The sequence below is a fragment of the Podarcis raffonei genome, chromosome 3 (assembly GCF_027172205.1).
Source record: "Podarcis raffonei isolate rPodRaf1 chromosome 3, rPodRaf1.pri, whole genome shotgun sequence".
Taxonomy (NCBI): domain Eukaryota; kingdom Metazoa; phylum Chordata; class Lepidosauria; order Squamata; family Lacertidae; genus Podarcis; species Podarcis raffonei.
Genome location: NC_070604.1, coordinates 121062917 through 121086873, shown reverse-complemented (window position 1 = coordinate 121086873; position 23957 = coordinate 121062917). Strand labels below are relative to the sequence as shown.

The window sequence follows — 23957 nt, the reverse complement described above, 5'->3', positions numbered from 1 at the left end:
TCTTCCACTGCCTCCCGCAGTTTGGTCAAACTCATGCTGGTAGCTTCGAGAACACTGTCCCACCATCTCGTCCTCTGTCATCCCCTTCTCCTTGTGCCCTCCATCTTTCCCAACATCAGGGTCTTTTCCAGGGAGTCTTCTCTTCTCATGAGGTGGCCAAAGTCTTGGAGCCTCAGCTTCAGGATCTGTCCTTCCAGTGAGCACTCAGGGCTGATTTCCTTAAGAATGGATCAGTTTGATCTTCTTGCAGTCCATGGGACTCTCAAGAGTCTCCTCCAACACCATAATTCAAAAGCATCAATTCTTTGGCGATCAGCCTTCTTTATGGTCCAGCTCTCACTTCCATACATCACTACTGGGAAAACCATAGCTTTTACTACACGGACCTTTGTTGGCAAGGTGATGTCTCTGCTTTTTAAGATCCATGGTCTACACTAAGGCTAAGATATTGCCCTTCCCCAAGTGGAATTGATAATGCTTTTAGGTCCGTTGGAGAGTTTTGCGTGGGTCTTGCCCTCCCTGTTTTTTGAACTGCACCAGCCTAGACGGTGGCAAAGAGCAGGGGTCTGGCCAACATGCTTGCAACCCCCTCCTGCAAAATGCCTTCTCGGTTCCCTGGCGACTTTTATCCATTGCCCTTATCAGACGTTTATTCATTTACAACTCCCTGACTACAATAATAATAAAATAAAAGGTTTGGAATTTCAACCCCATTCTGGCTTCCCATTGCCAAAAATCCCCCAGCACGCTGCTGGCATCAGGCACATGAAAGATCTTACAAAAGAACCCCGGCACAGAGCAAACAAGAGAAGGCTGTCTGGGCAAGAAGCAGTGTTTTGAAAGACCTAAGGGCAGTTTTGCACACAAAGAGAGAGGCACACATTTCATTTTTTCGCTTTGCAGCTCAAGGCTGCAGAATGGGGAAGGGACGTGGCTTAGCTGCCTTGCATGCAGAAGGGTCGCCGATCCCTGGCCATAGCTGCCAACTGTCCCTTATTTGGCAGGAAAGTCCCTTATCCCAGCGCTGTGTCCTGCTGCTGTCCCTTATTGATGATGTCCCTTAAATTTCCCGGGTTTCAAAAGAAGCAGCTCCTCCCCCTCCTTCTCTGCCGGCCAGGAAGGAGGGAGGCTCCAACTGGGTTGCTTGGCTGCGTTGCTCACCCAATAAGGAGTCTGAGAACGACTGGGGGGTGGAGCTTACATGCCTTGTGCCGATCAAATTGGCCGCATTGCCTGGGGACTCTCCTTTGCTCAGCGCTTCCCAGCGGAGAGGTGACGTGGTTTTCCTTGCTGCATCCCCTTTGCCGGGTTGCTGTGCTGTGGGAACCACCGCTTGAGGCTTCGTTTGGCTGCTGGCTGGGCTTTCTGCCTTTGGCTCAGAGGGGCTCAGAAATCGAACATACCTGTGCCCCTTGGAAAATCCCTTATTTTGGCTGCTGATCCCTTATTTTCGAGGCTGCTGGTCCCTTATTTTCAAATCTGTAAGTTGACAGCTATGTCCCCGGCAACATCTCCAGGCAGGACCAGGACATACTCCCTGCCTGAAACCCCAGACAGCTGCTGCCAGTCAGAGTACATAATGCTTGATTTCTATGGAGGCGCAAGTTACAGCAACAGCCAAGGCGACATTTTTCCACCTTTGATCCCTTAAGCAGTTGGTCCCTTACCTTTCCCGCCCTGATCTGGCCACAGTGATCCATGCGACGGTCACCTCCAGGCTTGACTACTGTAATTCGCTCTACGCGGGGCTGCCCTTGAAGCTGACCCAGAAACTTCAGCAGGTGCAGAATGCTGCAGCGAGGCTCCTCACGGGGTCCCTACCATGGGAGCATATTCACCCAGTGCTTTACCAGTTGCACTGGCTCCCAGTGGAGTATAGGGTCAGGTTTAAGATGCTGGTTTTGACCTTTAAAGCCCTTTGTGGCTTAGGGCCCTCGTATTTACGGGGCCGCCTCTCCTGGTCTGCCCCGCAGAGGACCTTAAGGTCCATGAATGATCATAGTTTAGAGGTCCCAGGCCCTAAGGAAGTCAGACTATCCTCCGCCAGGGCCAGGGCCTTCTCAGTGATGGCTCCCACCTGGTGGAATACTCTGCCCCATGAGACCAGGGCCCTGCAGGATTTAACCTCCTTCTGTCAGGCCTGTAAGACAGAGCTGTTCTGCCTGGCCTTTAATTTGAATTCAGCCTGATCTTTTATTCCCCTTCCTTCCCTCCCCCTCCCCTTTTATGAAGATCACCCGCTCTGGGACCCCACAGCTAATTCTCCCCTGGCCTCCTTGCTGGCCCAAGCAGCCAGCTAGCCCTGGGGATTATCTAATTGATTTTTGATTTTTATTGTTATTCATGTTTTTATATTGTATTTTATGCTGCTTTTATAATTAAGTGTTTTAAAGTGTTTTAAATTTGTTGTTAGCCGCCCTGAGCCCGCTTTTTGAACCGGGAAGGGCGGGGTATAAATAAATTTTTCTTATTACTATTGATTTCGCCTAGACAAAGCACAAGGAGTGAGCCAAAGAGCAAGCCTTGGCTACAGCTCCCTACTTTGTAGCCACACTCTGCCTAACGTTAGGGACGGCCCTGCATGCAATAAATTGAAATAACGTGCACACACACAAACCACAACCCTAATCTCCTTGCAGGGGAGCGGAACCTTGGACACTGAACTGGCTGCAACACTGACCATTAGGTCCAGTCGTGGCCAACTCTGGGGTTGCGGCGCTCATCTCGCTTTACTGGCCAAGGGAGCTGGCGTACAGTTTCCGGGTCATGTGGCCAGCAGGACTAAGCTGCTTCTGGCGAACCAGAGCAGCGCACGGAAACGCCATTTACCTTCCTGCCGGAGCGGTAACGGGAACTCACCCCATCGCGGGGATTCAAACCGCCGACCTTCTGATCGGCAAGTCCTAGGCTCAGTGGTTTAACCTACAGCGCCACCCGCGTCCCTCAAATTGTATATAGCCCACTCAAAATTAATCCACCACAGGGAGTGTTGCCGAGGCTGGGGGAAAGTTCAGCCTGAGCTTGTGATGATTTTCTTGAGTTTTATCTGCCACCCCTCCCTCCAAAGGAGGCCAGGGCAGCTGGCATAACTAGAAAACACTACAAAAAATTCCAAATGACTAGAAGCATGTTTTGAATTTCTACAGCAATTCCCAAGCTGCTGAAATATGCCGCCCTTCAAGCAGAAACGATTAGAGGTCTCATCTGAATGGCGGCAATGTTGGGGGCCAACACACTTCAGTGAGGACAGGGAGGTGGATCCATCCTTAGGGCACCACCACAGAGAAGGCCCTGCTGCTGGGTCCTGCCTTGCAGGCCCTGTGCATTGGCAGAACCACCAGCAAGGTCAGGGCCGGCCCACCCATTTGCCTTGGCTGGGCAATCGCCTCAGGCGGCAACAGCTAGGAGGGACGGCAGATCCGGGCACACCACTAGCTTCCCTCTGTGCTTGTTGGCCATGGCCACCTAGGAAGAGCGAGGCTTTGGCTGCCACCGCCCAATCCTGTCTTGCCCCTTTCTTTCTTCTCCACTGCCTTCAGCATGCTGGAACTTACTTGCAGGGCTGGTCCACGATGAGGCAGACTGTTATGTACTGAGTGGAATAGGATCCAAATTGCAGCAGTCTGATTGGTCCTAGAACAATAGGATCCAAAATGCAGCAGTCTGATTGGTCCTAGAACAATAGGATTCAGAATGCAGCAGTCTGATTGGTCCTAGAACAATAGGATCCAAAATGCAGCAGTCTGATTGGTCCTAGAACAATAGGATCCAAAATGCAGCAGTCTGATTGGTCCTAAAACAATAGGATCCAAAATGCAGCAGACTGGTCCTAGAAAAATAGGATCCAAAATGCAGCAGTCTGATTGGTCCTAGAACAATAGGATTCAGAATGCAGCAGTCTGATTGGTCCCAGAACAATAGGATCCAAAATGCAGCAGTCTGATGTGTCCCAGAACAATAGGATCCAAAATGCAGCCGCCTGATTGGTCCTAGAACAATAGGATCCAGAATGCAGCAGTCTGATTGGTCCCAGAACAATAGGATCCAAAATGCAGCAGTCTGATTGGTCCTAGAACAATAGGATCCAGAATGCAGCAGTCTGATTGGTCCGCAGGAGTCACCCAATCCAACTCCAGGTGGAGGTGAATCCGCAACCTGATTGGCCTACAGGAGAATCCCGGAATTAGCCAATCACACGGGGGCCATTGTGTAAATAATGTATATAAAGCAGAAACTTTGGGGAAACTTCAATTCCTCCTCACTACTATGAGCTGAATAAAGAGCATGAAATCCACACTCGACTCTGAGTATTTTTCACAGACTGAAGGAGCCGCCTCAGGCGGCAGAATCCCACAGGGCAGTGCCTCCATGCGTGCCCTTCTGCTGCCGCTACAGCCGTGTGACCCGTGAGGCTTTGGCAGCATGGCAGCACCATGCTGTTTCACCTCGGGCTGCAAAATGGGATGGGCTACCCCTGCCTCCAGTTGCCTAAGGCGGTGGCAGAGAAGGTGGAAGCACTGGGAGGTTGGCAGAGGAAGCAGAGGCAGGGGGATGGACGAGGAGTTGGGGCGCCATTTTCTGTTTTGCCTCAGGCGGCAAAATGTCTTGGGCCGGCCCTGAGCACAGCCTCGCTTGCCAACCTTCAGGCTGGTCCATATTGGGGGAGATGGCGCCTGTGTCTTTAAAAGCCTCGCCATCCCTGCCATCTGAAGGAGAGCGCGGCAAAAATGGCCAGCCTTGCTGGATCACACATGGCCACGCACAGGAATATAACCAAGCCCTAAGTGACCGTAATCCCCGCACTCGGATCCAGCCAGTTATTAAAGTACAAAAGGGCAAATGGAGGCCAGAGGTCGGGGCAGTGAACCGTGGGCAGACAAGAGAATCGCGGAGGGCATCTGTGCGCAACCGCCGCCGTTTCCAGGCCACGCTTCCTGCTGCTCAGATGCTCCGGCTGCCAATTCTGCACTGCTATCCGGTCAATCTTTTCTGCTTGATTGCTCTGCAGCCCAACGGACAATCTGGCTGATAGGACTCTTCAAGGTTTTTTTTGCGAAGATCAGATAAGCCGGGGCACATCGAATCGTAGGACCACATGCTTCACTCTTACAGCAAAGTAATGAATCATCGTATTTTAATATTTTGCTGGAAGCCACCCAGAGTGCCTGGGGAAACCCAGCCAGATGGGCGGGGTATAAATGAATAAATTATTATTATTAATTATTAATTATTATTATTACTATTATTATTATTATTGCTTTAGTTTAGATTGGATGCTTTCGTAGGGGTTCCTGCCTTTCAGGGGGTAGGCCAGATAACCCTTCGACTCCCAGCTCTACAATTCTATGATTCTATGATTATGTATTTAGAGTAGCTTTTTATTTTTATTGTTGTTGTTGTTGTTGTTGTTGTTGTTGTTGTTGTTGTTATCATTATTATTATTATTATCATTCGAGTTCGGGATTTTTACATACATTATATTATCTCCTTCCAATTTTTAAATTTCCCATACAATTTTTTCCTTTCCCTCCGTTCCCTCCCCCCCCATCCATTTGAAGGGTTCAAACAATTATCCTCAACCACAGGCATAGCGTCTTTAGTTTCCACCGAATGTCTTTTGTTCCAGTGGTTTTTATCCATTGAAGATAGGGGTTCCACCTGTTCCTTATCGTGGTGGACTTGACCTTCCACGTTGTTTCCTGTGACGTGACTGAGACAATGTCCGACTGAATAAAGGTAAAGGGGTAAAGGGACCCCTGACCATTAGGTCCAGTCGTGGCCGACTCTGGGGTTGCGGCGCTCATCTCGCTTTATTGGCCGAGGCAGCCGGCATACAGCTTCCGGGTCATGTGGCCAGCATGACTAAGCCGCTTCTGGCGAACCAGAGCAGTGCACGAAAATGCTGTTTACCTTCCCACCGGAGCAGTACCTATTTATCTACTTGTACTTTGACGTGCTTTTGAACTGCTAGGTTGGCAGGAGCAGGGACCGAGCAACGGGAGCTCACCTCATTGTGGGATTCTGATCGGCAAGTCCTAGGCTCTGTGGTTCAACCCACAGGTTCAACCAAATAACTATCCCATGTCTCTACTGTCCATTTTTCTCTATCTTTCCAACCTAAATCTATCATTGCCTTTCGCGCTAATATCATAGCTCTGAAGGTAAACTGGTCCCCTTTCTCTAGCCGTGTTTCAAGTATGCCCATTGTCATGAAATCAAAGTCTATTGAAAGCTTCCCTTTAAAAATTTCATTAATAACCTTTAGGATTTTATTCCAGAATTCCTTTACCTCTGGGCATTCCCAGTACATATGGGAAAACCATCCCTTGGCTTGTTTACAGTGCCAACGCTTAGAATTCAATCTTGCTACCATATTAACAAACTGGGCCGGAGTTCTGTACCATTTTAGAAAGAATTTTAATTCCAGCTCTCTAAATTTGCTTACTTTAATCTCATCTATTCCTTTCATTATCCTTTCAACTGTTGATTCGCTAACTTGTTCTTCCTTAAAAGGTAAAGGGACCCCAGACCATTAGGTCCAGCCGTGGCCGACTCTGGGGTAGCGGCACTCATCTCGCTTTATTGGCCAAGGGAGCCGGCGTACAGCTTCCGGGTCATGTGGCCAGCATGACTAAGCCACTTCTGGCGAACCAGAGCAGTGCACAGAAACGCTGTTTACCTTCCCGCTGGAGTGGTACCTATTTATCTACTTGCACTTTGATGTGCTTTCGAACTGCTAGGTTGGCAGGACCAGGGACTGAGCAACGGGAGCTCACCCCGTCACAGGGATTCGAACTGCCAACCTTCTGATCGACAAGTCCTAGGCTCTGTGGTTTAACCCACAACGCCACCCGCGTCCCTTAAATCTTAAAAAATGTAGTATAAACACTGACAATTGGGAAACACTGGCCTGTGAGCGCTCCAATTGGAGAACAGCCTTTACCAAAGGTGTCCTGGGCTTTGAAGACCCTCGAACTCAGGACGCAAGGGAGAAACGTGCTAGGAGGAAGGTACGCTTGGCAAATCCACACCATGATCAGCTCCCGCCCGGTTACCAACGTCCCCAATGTGGAAGGACGTGTGGATCCAGAATTGGCCTCCACAGTCAATTCCAGAATCATTGTTAAGACTGTGTTTATGGAAGACAATCTTACTCAGCTACGAGTGATCGTCAATGAAGAGATCCTGATAACGCCAAGGTTGCAGGTTCGATCCCTGTATGGGACAGCTGCATATTTCTGCATTGCAGGGGGTTGGACTGGATGATCCCACAGGGTCCCTTCCAACTCTACAATTCTATGAGCAGCTGCTGAACTGTGAGCAAAGGCGCCCTTTATTCCAGGCAATATCCAGACACCACGGCTGCATTTGCAAGTCACAATAAAACTGGCTTCTCCATTCCGGTGCCCTCCAGATATTCTGAACCACGACTCTGACCAGGGCTGATCCATCGCCTTTTTCTTGTGTTCTTACATTCCATGCTCAGGAACTGCCAGTACTCTCCGCCAAGCAAGGACCACAACATCTGGGCTGCCCCAGATCCCGAATTCTGAATGGCCTGCCATTGTTTCCCGTTCCAGCAGCGCCTCAACATAACGTCCCTTTGTCATTTTACAAGGCAGATAGAGCGGCGCTGAGGGAAAGTCTTTGGGGTGGAGGGGAGAAGGGAACTGGGGCAGAAGACAATGGCCTCATTGATGTTCCCGTGTTGGGGGCAGGGTCACGCGTTGGGCGCATATGGGTTCATATTTTCTTCCTAGAGTGCGTCTGGCTGCTGAAAACAGCATGAATAATCATTTTTTTAAAAAAAATGACTAAAGGACAAGTTTGCAATCTCATCTCAATGCACAAGCTTCAGGCAGCTCAATAAGATTATCTGTGAATAACTTACCAAATATTTGCAAATGCAGTATCTATCTATCATCTATCTATCTATCTATCATCTATCTATCATCTATCTATCTATCTATCTATCTATCTATCATCTATCTATCTATCTATCTCTATCTATCTATCATCTATCTATCTATCTATCTATCTATCTATCTATCTATCTATCTAATCTATCGTCTGTCTATCTATCTATCATCTATCTATCTATCTATCTATCATCTATCTATCTATCTATCTATACCTCGGGTTAAGAACTTTGCTTCAGGATGAGAACAGAAATTGTGCTCCTGTGGTGCGGCAGCAGCGGGAGGCCCCATTAGCTAAAGTGGTGCTTCAGGTTAATAACAGTTTCTGGTTAAGAACGGACCTCCGGAACAAATTAAGTACTTAACCTGAGGTACCACTGTATCTATCTATCATCTATCTATCTATCTATCTATCTATCTATCTATCTATCTATCATCTATCTATCTATCTATTTAAAAAACTGGGGCATCATGGACTGGGGAGTCCCTGCGCAAAAGCCCCTTTGAATTCAAGCCGCACGTGTCAGTTCGCACATCCTCAGGAAAGGTTCCATGCAGCAGGCCTATGTTGTGCCCATTTTACAGATGGGAAAGCGAATTCCCTGAGACCATCCAGGCCAAGACTGGAACAAACATACCTTTTGCCAAGTAGGCACATCAACTCGCTTAGCGCTTCTTCATGCATCTTAACATAAAAGTCTGGAAACGGAAAGCCCCCGGATAAAACCCTTCTTTTTAAAAAGAGTTCCTTCTGCGGTTTCCAGCTGATAATTTTATTGGTTTATTCTCTTCGTAAACTGCTTTGAGGTTTTTTCGTTTGCTTGTTTTTACAATCAGGCGGTGCATAAATTTTATGAAATAAATAATAAATAAATGTAGGATTAAGTTTTGATCATTGCATTATTATTATATTTAGTGTTGTGCTCCAGCAATATTAAAAAGTTTTATTATAAACAATTGCAATCACCGACGCGCTTGTGGAAAAAAAAAGGATGCAGCTGTGCTTGCTTTGAGCCGGAGTCTGTTGTTCCACGTGACAACAAGCTCCTGTGCGACTCTTGGAAGACCCACGGACAACCACAACCCCCGCACCCTACGACAGAACACCACCACCATCCAAAGCCCTCCACCCTTCAGGTCCCGTGGAAAATGCCTACTGGGGCAGAGGAGAACCCAACTCCTGAAATGCTTTCTGGGTCCCAAAATCCTTTCCACCTGCCCTCTGTCCGAGGGGCCTGGAAGGAGCCTTGACACCTCTGGGGGGCATGTGTGTGTCTCCAGTCTTTTCCAGAGTCTTCCCTCTGCTCTTCCGTCACCCGAACCCTGGTTCATACCTCTGCTGGCGCGATGGCACCCGCTGTCTCGCCTCCCTGTGGAAAGAGAGAAAGAAGGGGAATGAGGAAAGCAAAGCCTGAGGGCTTACCGTATTTTTCGTTCCATAAGACGCACCTAGTTTTTAGAGGAGGAAAACAAGGAAAGAAAATATTCTGAACAAAACAATGGATGTATGATTTTTGTGGTTTATGCTGTGGCCACAGACATGTGATTTGACAGTGAGTTTGGGGTGACCCAATGCAAAAATCCTGAGAATCCATGTGGATCCGTGCTTTGTAACCACATTTTTGCGCCACTGCGGCCCCACAAAACAGTGAGTGCATGATTTTTTTGGTGCAGGCTGTAGCCATGGACATGCTACGTGATCTGATGGTGAATTTGGGGTGACCCAATGCAAAAATCCTGAGGATCCATGGGCTTTTACCTCCCCCCTCCCAGGCAGCCTCCTTTATCTCTAGCGTCCCTTATCTCTCTCCCGATCGCTTGCCGATCAGCTGCTTCCTTTCAACACTCCCTTCACTCTTGTTTGCCTTTGTGTCTTTTCCTTAGCTGGAGCAGTTTTTTGCTCCTCCTTTTCTTCTAATTTCTCTCCTCATTGATTTAGTCTTTCTGTCTCCTCTCCATGCAAGTTTGCTGTCTTTACGTCCCTGCTCCCACACAGCCTCCTTTATTGCTAGCATCCCTTATCTCGCTTCTGATCGCTTGTGATCAGCGACTTTGTTTCAACACCCACTTCCCTCTTTCCAAAAAAAAAAGAAAAAAAGCATGATCTGCTTTTCACCCCTGGGCAATTCGGCTCCAGGGACCACGCATTTGCCCCATAAGACGCACAGACATTTCCCCTTACTTTTTAGGAAGAAAAAAGTGAGTCTTATGGAGCGAAACATACGGTATGTCATTCCTTCCCAATGAACATGCACGTATCTGAAAGACCACCTCTCCCCTTCAGACCCCTTTTGCCTGCTGAGATGGGGCCCTCTTACTAATTCTTCAGAGGCTCAGAGCCGGGCTTCCTGGCACAGGGCTTTTTCTGTGGTGGCCCCAAGCTGCCGCTTATGATGGAGACGTTCCTCTTTTGACACTTGAAGTGTATGTTTTTAGGATCCGCCTTCTTTTTACGTTTGCAAGTTGTTTGAAATTGTTTTTAATGCTGTGTTTTAGTGCTGTAACCTACGATGGGACCTTAGGGTGACGGGCAGGTAGTTAACAATGACGATAATGATGATCAAAATAGTAGTGGAGAGTGGCCAGCGCCACTCAGGAATTCTAAGAACCGTCCTCCCCAAATCAGTATATTTTTGAAATCTGTGGTTGAAATCCATGTAGTTTTGAAATGTTCAGCCTTTTTTGAAAACCTGACGTTTGATCTCAGGAATGATAATGAAAACATTTGCTGCTGAAATAATAATAATAATAATAATAATAATTTATTTATTTATACCCTGGGTTTCTCCAGCCACTCTGGGCGGCTCCCAACAGAATATTAAAAAACAATAGTCTATTAAACATTAAAAGCTTCCCTAAACAGGGCTGCCTTCAGATGTCTTCTAAAAGTCTGGTAGTTGTTTTTTTCTTTGACATCTGGTGGGAGGGCGTTCCACAGGGCGGGTGCCACCACCGAGAAGGCCCTCTGCCTGGTTCCCTGTAGCTTTGCTTCTCACAGTGAGGGAACCGCCAGAAGGCCTTCGGAGCTGGACCTCAGTGTCCGGGCAGAACGATGGGGGTGGAGACGCTCCTTCAGGTATACTGTACATTTCCAGTATTTTACATTTTGTTAAAACCAATGCAGTTCTGTAAATTTCAGTCCAACATTCAAAATGGTGCTCAGTTGTATCCAAACCCAGAGGGAATCTGCTCCCTGGTCTCAGGAACCACCATGCAAAATTTGGTTATAATATTTGGTTGAGATTCCTGCATTGCAGGGGGTTGGACTAGATGAACCTGGGGAACCCTTAGAACTCTACCACTCTATGATATCTTATGAGTTGTCCAAATGTACCACCTGCATATTGTTTCAGGAAGTGCAAATTTGGTCCATTCTCGTTGAAATACAAACCGTACAAACTTTCTCCTCCATCCCTCATCATGAACATCAAACTCCCACCCCCCACCCCCGTTTTGTTTGCAGTGTCATGTGATATGGCATGGCGTTATCAGCGGAGGTGATACAGGATTGCACCCCATGCTGTGTGTGCCCTGGGAGAGGTGGTACCAGCATAAGCAAGATGAGATCCAGTGTGGTTTGCACACTACCTTTGAAGGTGACCCGGAAACTGCAATGAATCCAGAATGCGGCAGCTAGACTGGTGACTGGGAGCAGCCACCGGGACCACATAACATCGGTCCTGAGAGATCTGCATTGGCTCCCAGTATGTTTCTGAGCACAACTCAAAGTGTTGGTGCTGACCTTTAAAGCCCTAAACGGCCTCGGCCCAGTATCCCTGAAGGAGCATCTCCACCCCCATTGTTCTGCCGGGACACTGAGGTCCAGTGCCAAGGGCCTTCTGGCGGTTCCCTCACTGCGAGAAGCCAAGTTACAGGGAACCAGGCAGAGGGCCTTCTCGGTGGTGGCACCCGCCCTGTGGAACGCCCTCCCACCAGATGTCAAAGAGAAAAACAACTACCAGATTTTTAGAAGACACCTGAAGGCAGCCCTGTTTAGGGAAGTTTTTAATATTTAATGCTGTATTGTTTTTAACACTCGATTGGGAGCCGCCCAGAGTGGCTGGGGAAACTCAGCCAGATGGGCAGGGAATAAATGATAAATTATTATTATATTATTATTACTACTCTTGGTCAGCAGCGGAGGATGCCACTCGGGTGCCTGGGGCAAGCCGCCCATAGGAACGGAAATCATTTCAGCTGCCTAAACGGTTTTTATCCTAACTTGTTATAACTTGTTTTGTTTTTTTAAATTGTGTTAGAAATAGTTCACTATTTTCCCTAAGCCACTTTTAATCTACGTTCATTTGATAAAGAAAAAGGGCAGGGCATTAAAAAAAGATTCACCAAATCAGTAAGACTACCCATTATTTGCTGTTCTCTATGAATCCGTGAGCTCTTCCCTGCAGTGATAACAATCCAGATACTGTTTCCGTAATCATTTAATTCCAAGATGAAAGACGGATGAGTCAGGAGCTCCTTCACTGCGGCGGAAGGTGGCAAGGCTTTCTCAGCCTCTGAATCACGCACAGAGCATCAATCAAATCAGAGGTTGAAATGAGTTCAGGGGCATTATCCCACGACAAGCGATCTCCTTATTGGTTTTATTTATTTAGGTGGTCTGTATATTCCTTCATATTGCCAGGGACTGGACTGAGGAGGGGAGACGGTATAGATTTAGAACGGCGGTTTGCAGAAGGTCATAGCTCAGAGGCTGCAGAGGGGAGAAGCTGGGAAATTTTGGGAGAGGGGCAGGAGGAGGGAGAAGCTGGCAGACTCAGTGTCTTTGGAAAGCAATCCGGACCCCTCTTCTCCTAGAATTCGGCGGGCATTGAAAGTAGGAGAACAGAAAGCTCTGAGGCAGAAGGCACAGATCAGCCAGCGCAGGGATGACATAGAATAGGAGAGACGGAGAGGGTGCCATTATCCGAGCAAGGCCATTATCCGAGAGACGGCATTCTTTCGTGTCTCTTTGTGAATATGGAATAAAGTACTGAGGAAGTCCAGCCAGATGGGCAGGATATAAATAATAAATTATTATTATTATTATTATTATTATTATTATTATTATTATTATTTATTATTATTACTACTACTATTTGGTAAGCACTCTTCTTGTTTATCTACTTCTTGGCTGACACCGTGAGAGGGATCAGATTCCCTGATCCACATATGCAGTCTCCAAGTGGTTTCTTACCATCCTAAAAACACCACAAATAAAAAACTAAATAATAAAAAAAATCCACATTTTAGAGCAGCACTCTTAAACATCAGCATGGATGTTCCAATGGATGTATTTGAATATTTTTGAAACGTGAAGATTTCGTTTGGTTTTTATCGTATCATTTTGCATTGGTGCCTCTATTGCTTGTGAATTGTCTTGAGGCGTCCTTTTTGGCCAAAAGGCGGCATATAAATAAAAAGAAAACATAATATAACGCCAACAGAACAAATACACTGCAGAGGGCCTTCTCGGTGGTGGCACCCGCCCTGTGGAACGCCCTCCCATCAGATGTCAAGGAAATAAACAACTACCATATTTTTCGCTCCATAAGACACACTTTTTTCCTCCTAAAAAGTAAGGGGAAATGTCTGTGCATCTTATGGAGTGAATGTGTGGTCGGTCGCTGGCTCCCTTTCCGGCCCCTTGCCCAGACCTCCATTGTTGAATGTTCTGCAGAAGGAGGCTGTTTGTTTCCCCAGCGACATGTGACTGGCTGTTTAGATTATCTGTCTAGAAACCGTATAAATGGCTCCCTTTTCTTTCCTAAAGAAGCTGCAGAAATGTGAGTGGAACCCCATGAAAACAGGATTTTTTCCCTTTGCAAAGTAAGCTCAACAACTTTGAGCTGATCCTCAAAAAACCGGGGCTTTTCCCCTTTGCAAAAGAAGCTGCACAACTGTGAGCTGATCCCCCCAAAAATGGGGCTTTCCCCCTTTCTTCCTCTAAAAGCTAGGTGCGTCTTATGGAGCGAAAAATATGGTACCTGACTTTTAGAAGACATCTGAAGGCAGCCCTGTTTAGGGAAGTTTTTAATGTTTGATGTTTTATCGTGTTTTTAATATTCTGTTGGGAGCTGCCCAGAGTGGCTGAGGAAACCTAGCCAGATGGGCAGGGTAGAAATAAATCATCATCATCATTATTTAGGGAAAAGGCAAGTGAGAGACGAGTTTGCAAAACTGTGTGTGGCATGGAGAGAGAAGGGAAAGAACAGTTTTTCTCCTTCTGCCATGACACTGGAACTCATAGCTATCCAACAAGATTGAAGGCTGGAAGATTCAGGACAGATAAAAGAAAGTCCTTATTCACACAGCAGGTAGTTAAACTGTGGAACTCACTGCCACAGGAGACAGTGCAGGCCACCAGCCGGGATGGCTTTAAAAGAGGATTGGACAAATTCATGGAGGAGGAGAGGGCTAATGATGGGCAGGGTATAAATAATTAAATAAACAACAACAACAACATACCAGTACATTGGATATGACCTATGGATGATGTGTGCGGCCATATTACCTGTGATGACCTATTCACACATGCAAGAGACCCTTGAAGGCGCCCCCTTGGGTGTAACTGGGCCTGATCCCACAAGGCAGCCTACCTGCACCTCAGCATCGAGGCTCAAGGTCTCGTAGATGTTCTCAAAGTGCTTCTCTGGGATGGGGGGCGGCTCCTCCTCTTCCTGTTCGGGGGCCTTGCGGTGGTTTGCCGGCTGCCACTCCTGCGCTGGCCTGGGCCTCTTGCACACCTTGGCATACATGGCGCTCAGCCTTTTCTCCATGTCATAACTGGTCGGGATGGGGGCCGCTCCCTCGGGTGTCGGTCCCGGCACCTGGCCCAGGGACTGGCTGTCCTGCAAGGCTGTAGGTGGCTGCACTGGCACCCCACTGGACCCTATAGTCCTTGTGTCCCTTCTGCGTGATTCGGCGGATCCTGCAAACGGGTCCCCTGGAGTTGCACCACAACCTGCGCTGCTAATGATTGTCAAGTCAGAACCCTGCCTTCTTTCCAACCGGTCCCTGGTATATAATGCCCTTTCTCCTTCCTCGATGCTTTCGTAAACTTGGTTGTCGATGTTCCCATTCAGGGGCTCCGCCTCAGATGCACGGGCCTCCTTTGGGGTCATCGGGAGTTTCCTGAACTGCAGCGAGCTCGGGGAAGTTGCTTTTGCGCACAATGCTCCTGATGGTCCCAGGTGGTGCGGATCCGACTTTCCGGCCTTCTCCAGAGTTTGGTGGTTTGAGCTAACTGCGCGCATTTCTTTTGGGGAGCTGGCGTTTCTGCGCTCAAAGTCTGCAGTGAAACCATTCGTTTGGCCCTCCGCCTGATGACTACCTGCAGATAATGAGATGGATTAATACATCGTCAGCTGGCTTTCTTTGTTCCAGTTGTGGCAGGAGAGGATAATAGATTAAAAAGTTTCTGCCACTGCTTCTTACAGGTGTGGTGAGTTATCCTGGACATCCTTAAATTTTTAATGTTTTTGCTTTTCATCATCTTGGACTCTGATTTCCTCCCCCTCCCCCCCCCCCGTGATTTGTTGGTATGTAATGTGTGATTTTAGGGACGCAGGTGGCGCTGTGGGTTAAACCACAGAGCCTAGGACTTGCCGATCAGAAGGTCGGCGGTTCAAATCCCTGCGACGGGGTGAGCTCCCGTTGCTCGGTCCCTGCTCCTGCCAACCTAGCAGTTCGAAAGCACATCAAAGTGCAAGTAGATAAATAGGTACCACTCCGGCGGGAAGGCAAACAGTGTTTCCGTGCGCTGCTGTGGTTCGCCAGAAGCGGCTTAGTCACGCTGGCCACATGACCCGGAAGCTGTACGCCAGCTCCCTCTGCCAATAAAGCGAGATGAGCACCGCAACCCCAGAGTCGGCCACGACTGGACCTAATGGTCAGGGGTCTCTTTACCTTTACCTTAATGTGTGGTTTATAGCATCTGGACCAGAGGAATTGTTCATTTTGTGGTCTAATGCTCTTTCATATTGACCCCACTAGGGTCAAGAGGAGCCCATTTGTTATCGCTAAAAAAAATTTTATATTGAGGAGGTCCGTGGATATCTGATGTATCGGATCCTGCAGGTACTCCCCCACACTTCTATTCTATTTTCTTTTTTTCAAAAATTTTATTGGTTTTCACAAAATTAAAAACACACTAAAAAATAAACAGACAAACAGAAATCATAACCTTATTTAAACTAATCGTCTTAACATTGTTAAGTGACTTCCTCATAACCCCCTACTTAAATTTCACGGCATATCATTTTAACGGTTTTCCAAATCAAAGTTCTTCTAATCTCAACTTAATCACTTAACATCTCTTTTTCTTCCCAATTCCGCATTAAACATGATAATTCATCACATTACTTATTTAAGTCCTAAGCCTAGTGATTGCAAGCTTTTTCCAATTAATTTAACTTAACATATTTAACTAAATATAGTCATTAAATACTTCTATTTTCTTTAGAAGTGGGAATAATATCCATTTTAATTATATGTTGCTTTGAGTGCTTTTTTGGGGGGGGGGAGAATATAACTCATTTTTTAAAAATAAGTGCACATTATCAACAAATGCTCCCTTAAATAATAAGCTCACAGCAAGAAAGATAATGCAGTAGGGATCATGGCAAACTGGAAATTTAAACCCAAACATGTGCATCAGGCCAGAGTCATTTACTGGTGCACATTCCATATTTTGATATGTTGAAATTGTTAATTAAAAAAACTTTTTAAAAAAGATTCCAGGAACCCAAATATTGAAGGATACGTTGAGGGAAGGGATGCTATTATTAATTGTTGTTATTGTCATGAATATTATTATTATTATTATTATTATTATTATTATTATTATTATATCCTACCCCTCTTCAAGGAGGCTCCCAAGGCAAATAACAATAATAAATGTAGTCAGCCTTAAGACGGCAAGCACAATGCAGCAAGCTTGGACTGTTAAAACTATTTAAACCGTAGCAGCTTCCAAAATGTTGCATCAGCCACCCTCATTATACAGTTTCCATCCTTTGCTGAAGATGCACTGGCTTTTGGACAGTTAAAAATTGTGTGATTCCCCTCCCCTCCCCGTTGGGGCCAGCCTTGTTGTCTGATGGTACATTCTTTGGTTTGCTTATAAATCATTTTATTGGATTTGAAGCTCTTGTGGTTATACGGTTGTAACTAGGGATGGGAAGAAATTTGACTCGGTTCGCATTTAAAGGCAAATCTACCTCAGCCGCACTTTCCATATCAATACTCCAACCAAAACGCAAGCTTCTCCGAATTTTGCAATATATTAATGGGTACAAAACCATGGCAAAGCGTGCATGAAAAAAATGTATGTATTGGTGAAAAGAACAAGCAAAAAATACATTGTTTTACGGGAAAATGCTTTGCAAAAAAAAAATCAGAGGTGAATTTGCACACAAAGATGTACTGTATATGAGGAGAGGTTTGCACTAAAATGCCGATGAATTTTCACATGGACTTTTTAGCAAGAATGGAAATGCACAGGTGATGTGGAACTGTAGAGAACCAAGTTTAAGGTTGGAAAAGTGAGAATTGGAGAGGAACTTAACTTGACAGATTCACACACTTGCAACCCCCTGTAGGATGGGTAAGAAGAGGCCTCTTCAAGAAATTAATGGCTAAAAAACTCCCCTGCACCTCTGTGCCATAGGCCTTGAGCAAATAAATATATTTTAAGTGGCAGTTGGGTGGGGGGGAGTGAACCCTGAAGGATGATGTTGAAGTTACTTTCTACTTTCCAGTTCCTCACTTGCACGGAAGTTTGAAGCACAACTCAGGCAGAAAATGTAAAGAAAGAACGAATGTTTCTGAAGGAAGCCCTGTTTGGGGAAGCTTTTAATATTTGATGAATTATTGTATTTTAATATTTTGCTGGAAGCCACCCAGAGTGGCTGGGGGAACATTATTATTATTATTATTATTATTATTATTATTATTATTATTATGCATCCCTGATTCTCACTGTGCACCTTAGTAAGTTAAAGGGACCCCTGACCATTAGGTCCAGTCGTGGCCGACTCTGGGGTTGTGGTGCTCATCTCGCTTTACTGGCCGAGGGAGCCGACGTTTGTCTGCAGACAAATTTTCTGGGTCTTGTGGCCAGCATGACTAAGCCGCTTCTGGCGAACCAGAGCAGCGCACGGAAACGCTGTTTACCTTCCCGCCAGAGTGGTACCTATTTATCTACTTGCACTTTGACGTGCTTTCGAACTGCTAGGTTGGCAGGAGCAGGGACGGAGCAACGGGAGCTCACCCCATCGCGGAGATTCGAACCGCCAACCTTCTGATCGGCAAGTCCTAGGCTGTGTGGTTTAACCCACAGCGCCACCCGCGTCCCTTAGAACACCCCATATTCTATCTCTCCATGAACATAGCTGCCTTATACTGAGTCATACCGTTGAGCCCATCTAGCTCAATATTGTCCACACGGGCTGGCAGAAGCTCTTTAAGATTTCAGGCAGGGGACATTTGCCAGCCTTACCTGGCGATTCCAGCAATGGAAGCTGGGACCTTCTGTATGCAAAGCACCTGCTCTACCACTGAGTTAGGGTGCATGACTGAGTGACTCTCCCCTTTCAGATCGGTAAGAGTTTTCTGCAATAAAACTGGTTGTGCACGCACAACACTCACGAACACGTGAACGAGCTCACGGGAAAGAGCACGGAGGCATCGCAGGCAGTGATGTGCTCTGGCAAATCATGCTACAAGGATTAGTGCCTCGGAAAGGTGAGGGACAGAGGAAGCTCATGGACCTGCAGGTGTGTGAGGAGTAGCTGGGCGGACAGAGGATCAAGCGGGCATTTTTGCAAAGCCTTGACACTGCTCTTTCCCATCACCATGAACAGCACCAAAGCCTTTGATCCTGCGGTTACAGTTCAGGTTTTCTGCAAAGCGAACACTGGATCAGCAAGTATCTCCGACGAAGGGCCCCACCTTGGCTCAAGCCAGGCCACCTGTTTGTTTCCCTGCCAGGGAATTTGCACGCTTCACAAGACACACACAAACACACGTGTGTATGAGAGAGAGAGCAAAATCCAGGCTTTCCTTTCCTCTCCTGTTTTTGCAGCGAATCTGCAACACCTCGGCAATTCTTTGGCCGAGCGCCAACACTTGTAATAAGTTTGTTCCTTTGGTTAAGCGTTTAAAGCCACGGAACAGGTTCCAACACTGTCGGCAGAAGCTGTCAATTGCTGGGTCTGGCAGAGAGAACTCGCCCGGCAGGTTCGCTCTGCAGAAGATGAAATAACCGAGCGCGGTCTAGTGGGCTGGCCTTGGACCAGAGAGGCTTTGGAGGCTGTGCCTGCATTTCCCTCCCCAACCTACCCCACCCCCCATGGAGCGAACACCAGTTTTGCAAGGTGGGGGCGGGTGGAAGGGTTGACCTCTTCATCCTGCCCTTGGCGCTGCTCTGATTCAGAGAGCCCCGTGGCTGCTTCAGATCATAAAACTGGCTCCCACATCACATGTGCCAGTGCGGCGTCGTGGTTGCAGTGTTGGAGCAGGGCCTGGGAAGCCAGGGTTCGAATCCTGGCTTGGTGATGAAGCTCATTGGGTGACCTTGGGATGGTGACACTGCCTCTCTCAGCCTACCTTTCAGGGTTGTTGTGGGGTCTAAATATAGGCCATCTTGAGCTCCTTTGGAGGAAAAGATGGGATGTAAATGCAATTAATCTCCATAATAATGAACCGACCACATGAATTGACCTGGACCCTGCAATCATCATCCTAGGCCTTCTTTGCGTCCCTCCGCCGTGAGAGGTCCAGGAAGTGCCAACACGAGAACGGGGCCTTCTTTGCAGTGGCCCCCCGTCTTTGGAATGCTCTGCCCAGGGAGGTTCCTAGAGATGGAAGCCCCGTGTGGCTCAAATGGTTTGGCTCTATTTATTCCATAAGATTTATACGCCACTTAGTTGCTAAAAAAACAACAATCTCAAAGCGGTTTGCAAAGAAGATAAAACAAAAAAACCAATAAGAAAACCTAGCAGCAATAATGTAAGTCTTTCAAGGAGTTAAAATAGCAAGAAACTGAAAACTTGCATCAACTTTCTAAATATCTGGGCAGGCTCTAGTCTTGTGGTGTGTTTGTGTATGTACACACCAGTGCCGGATTTATGTATAAGCTAAACAAGCTATACAGCTGAGGGCCCCATTCTCTTGGGGACCCCCCAAAAAAATTAAAGGGAAAGAAACCTGGATGTACATTTCCAAAATATAACATAGGTAAAGGTAAAGGGACCCCTGACCGTTAGGTCCAGTTGCGGACGACTCTGGGGTTGTGGCGCTCATCTCGCTTTCCTAGCCAAGGGAGCCTGCATACAGCTTACGGGTCATGTGGCCAGCATGACTAAGCCGCTTCTGGTGAACCAGGGCAGAGCACAGAAACACCGTTTACCTTCCCGCCAGAGCGGTACCTATTTATCTACTTGCACTTTGACGTGCTTTCAAACTGCTAGGTTGGCAGGAGCAGGGACCGAGCAACGGGAGCTCACCCTGTCGCGGGGATTCAAACTGCCGACCTTCTGATCGGCAAGCCCAAGAGGCTCAGTGGTTTAGACCACAGCGCCACCCGCGTCCCTCCTAAAATATAACATAAAAACCAATAAAATAAAACCTACATACAGCAACAGTGTTTTGTGTTGTGTATGGACCTATTAGGTCCATAAATTACCATGCAGCATATATTTAACACAAAAAATAGCGACAATTGTTGACAAAGGACAGCTAGACATATAAAGGGCCCCATTACCTTCAATAGCTTAGGGCCTCGTCAATCCTAAAAACTGCCCAGGTACACACAGAAAAAGGGAAGGGAATCCCCTGCTATCTAACTGGAGGCTTATTCACTGCTTTGATACTATCCCTAATAATACTTTTTTAAAAGAGGAACTAAAAAGGGATGCCTGACTCCTAACCAAGCCTGTTCAAAACATAAACAGAACAGGGACGTCCTGTCTAGGACGGAAGGAAGGAAGAAGCAAGGACCCTGAGGTTTCCAAGCAGAGAAGGGGATTTTTCTGCCTTGCACTGACTTCCACAAACACATGTTATTCTGGCTCCGCTGTTCTGCCACGGGGTACTGCCAAACAGCCTGCTTATTGAGCCTTCGCCCTGATTCGTTGGCAGGGAGATTAGTTGCCCGGCTATTGAACGCACGCCCATTCTGGTTTGTTTGTGGGCAAGTTTCATGACTTCGGGTCAAAGCAAGTGCCTTATCACTTTCCTTTTCGCCGAAAGTCTGGGGAACGTGGAGTTTGTTGCGGCAGAGCTCAAAACAAACTAGGATCGTGCAGCCTGAATTTTCTGGACATGTCAGTGAATCCCTAGCCCCCAAACGGCGACAGGTTCCCAGCAGTAAGACCCCCTGGAAGGAAATGTTTCTGCTTCTGTTCTGCAGAGATTCAGCATTGCACAAATTCCAAATGCAGTGAAGTTGTGCCTGGGAACATAGGAAGCTGTCTATCCTCAGACCATTGCTCCATGTAACTTAGTACTTCCTGCCCTGGCTGGCAGCACCCCTTCACTGTTTCAAGCAGGACTCTCCACTGTAAGAGCTAGTCCAGAGTTTCCCAAAACTTGGGTTTCCACTGTTGTTGGACTACAGCTCCCATCATCCCTACCTAGCAGGTCAGGGATGATGAGAATTGTAGTCCAGAAACGGCCCAAGTTTGGGTAACCCTGAGCAAGTCAACAGTGGACTTGAAACAGAAGCTGGATGGCCACCTGTCATTGATGCTATAGTTGAGATTTGTGCATTGCAAGGGGTTGGGCTGGATGACCCCTGGGGTCCCTTCCAACTCTGATTCTATGCTTCTGCAAATGCAATTAACAAACAATGGGAGAAATTGGAAGGATCTCAAAAGAGAAGATAGACAGGGATTGGAAGGTGTTTAAAGGATACTTGCAAAACCATATTGAAAAATCAGAACTATTAGAATAAACAAGTTCCGTTTTAGATACTGAAATACTAAATAAGATGGATAACAATGTGTAATAGAAAAAAGAAGCATGAAATTAGGTTAAAGGTGTGTGAAAGAAAGTAATAGAAGTGGAAAGAAATTGCAATTTGAGTAGATTGGAAGTCTAACACAAAGGTGGGGTGAGGGGTGGTGGGTGGTGATGGGAAAAGGAATTATCTGTGGGACTGAATGTAGGTATGTTTGAATATTTTTAAGGATTGTATGAAATGTATGCTTGTATGCTTGTATATTCACAATATGTGTGTATTAATGCTGAATTATTTTAACAATAAAAACTTTTCAAAAAAATAATAATAATGGCGCAACTGTCCTTGCAAAGGGGTTTTGTGGTTCTCTTCCCCTGGATTAAAGTGTTAAGCGTCCAGTGCTCTCAAATTTTTGTTTTTGCTCTGCAGCCAGGGCAGGGAGGCCATGTCAACGCGCAGCAACACACGCCCAGCTCTATCCAGGGCTGCCTGCCCACAACTCAGCACTGTCTTCTCAACTCTCCAAATGCCCTGGCTCCTTCTCAGCAAAGAGTTGCTCGCCAGCAAACCGCAATGACTCATCAAGCTTGGCTCTTCAGGTGCCGGGAGCCACACAAGCACACAAACATGTCCCATGCCTGCGTCCCATGCCTGGAGGGCACCCCCAGAACCCCCCAGGCTCAGGAGTCAAGAAGTCTCCGCTGCCCACTCTCTGCCTGCTCAGGAGATTCGTCCGCGGTGCGAGGGGTGTGTGATCCCTCTGGCTGGAATATGTCTTCCCCCACAGCTCCAGCCTTGCACTCAAGCCAACAGCAGTTTGGTGTTGAATTACTGCTGGAAGATTCCCCCGTCTCCTGGGGAAGCAGGAGCAAGCAAAAGAAGAAATGTGGTCAGCGCTGGAGCGGAGCGTTAACTGTTTCTACCAGAACGGCCGTGTCAGGCTCCTGCAGCTGGGTAGGCGAAGGGGTGGGTGTTTCGCACGCAGAATGTCCCAAGTTCAAGTCCCCAGCATCTAAAGGCAAGGCAGGGCCAGACCTCTGTAAGAGCCGCGGCCAAACAATGTGGAAAATACCGGGGTAGGTGGATGCGGGTGGCGCTGTGGGTTAAACCACTGAGCCTAGGACTTGCTGATCAGAAGGTCGGTGGTTCGAATCCCCGCAACAGGGTGAGTTCCTGTTGCTCGGTCCCTGCTCCTGCCAACCTAGCAGTTCGAAAGCACGTCAAAGTGCAAGTAGATAAATAGGTACCGCTCCTGCGGGAAGGTAAACTGCATTTCTGTGCGCTGCTCTGGTTTCACCAGAAGCGGCTTATTCATGGTGGCCACATGACCCGGAAGATGTATGCCAGCTCCCTCGGCCAATAAAGCAAGATGATCGCCACAACCCCAGAGTCGTCCATGACTGGACCTAATGGTCAGGGGTCCCTTCACATTTTTAGGTGGACCAAAGGCACATTTAGTATACCTGAAGGAGCATCTCCACCCCCATCGTTCAGCCTAGACACTGAGGTCCAGCGCCGAGGGCCTTCAGGCAGTTCCCTCAGTGCGAGAAGTGAAGTTACGGGGAACCAGGCAAAGGGCCTTCTTGGTAGTGGCACCCACCCTGTGGAACACCCTCCCATCAGATGTCAAGGAGATAAACAACTATCTGACATTTAGAAGACATCTGAAGGCAGCCCTGTTTAGAGGAGTTTTTTAAAGTTTGATGTTTTATTCTGTTTTTAATGTTCTGTTGAAAGCTGCCCAGAGTGGCTGAGGAAACCCAGCCAGATGGGAGGGGGAAGGAATAAATCATCATCATCATCATCATCATCATCATCATCATTGTTATTTAGGAAAAAGGCGAGTGAGAGACGAGTTTGCAAAATTGTGTGTGGCATGGCGAGAGAAGGGAGAGAACAGTTTTTCTCCTTCTGCCATAACACTGGAACTCATAGATATCCAACAAAGTTGAAGGCTGGAAGATTCAGAACAGATAAAAGAAAGTCCTTACTAACGCAGCACGTAGTTAAACTGTGGAACTCACTGCCACAGGAGACAGTGCGGGCCACCAGCCGGGATGGCTTTAAAAGAGGATTGG

At 47.2% G+C, this 23957-nt stretch overlaps 1 protein-coding gene across 1 annotated transcript in view; it reads right to left on the bottom strand.

The window, feature by feature from the left end:
* Positions 1-8906: 8906 nt before the first annotated feature.
* The window catches only part of LOC128411600 (uncharacterized), a 40310-nt gene continuing 25259 nt past the window's right edge, over positions 8907-23957 (bottom strand). The window contains exons 5-6 of the mRNA XM_053384038.1: positions 14516-15245; positions 8907-9289 (exon numbers count right to left, since the gene is read on the bottom strand). Of these exons, the coding sequence (XP_053240013.1) occupies positions 9248-9289; positions 14516-15245 (772 nt within the window). The 3' untranslated portion in view covers positions 8907-9247. The remainder of the gene's footprint in view (positions 9290-14515; positions 15246-23957) is intronic.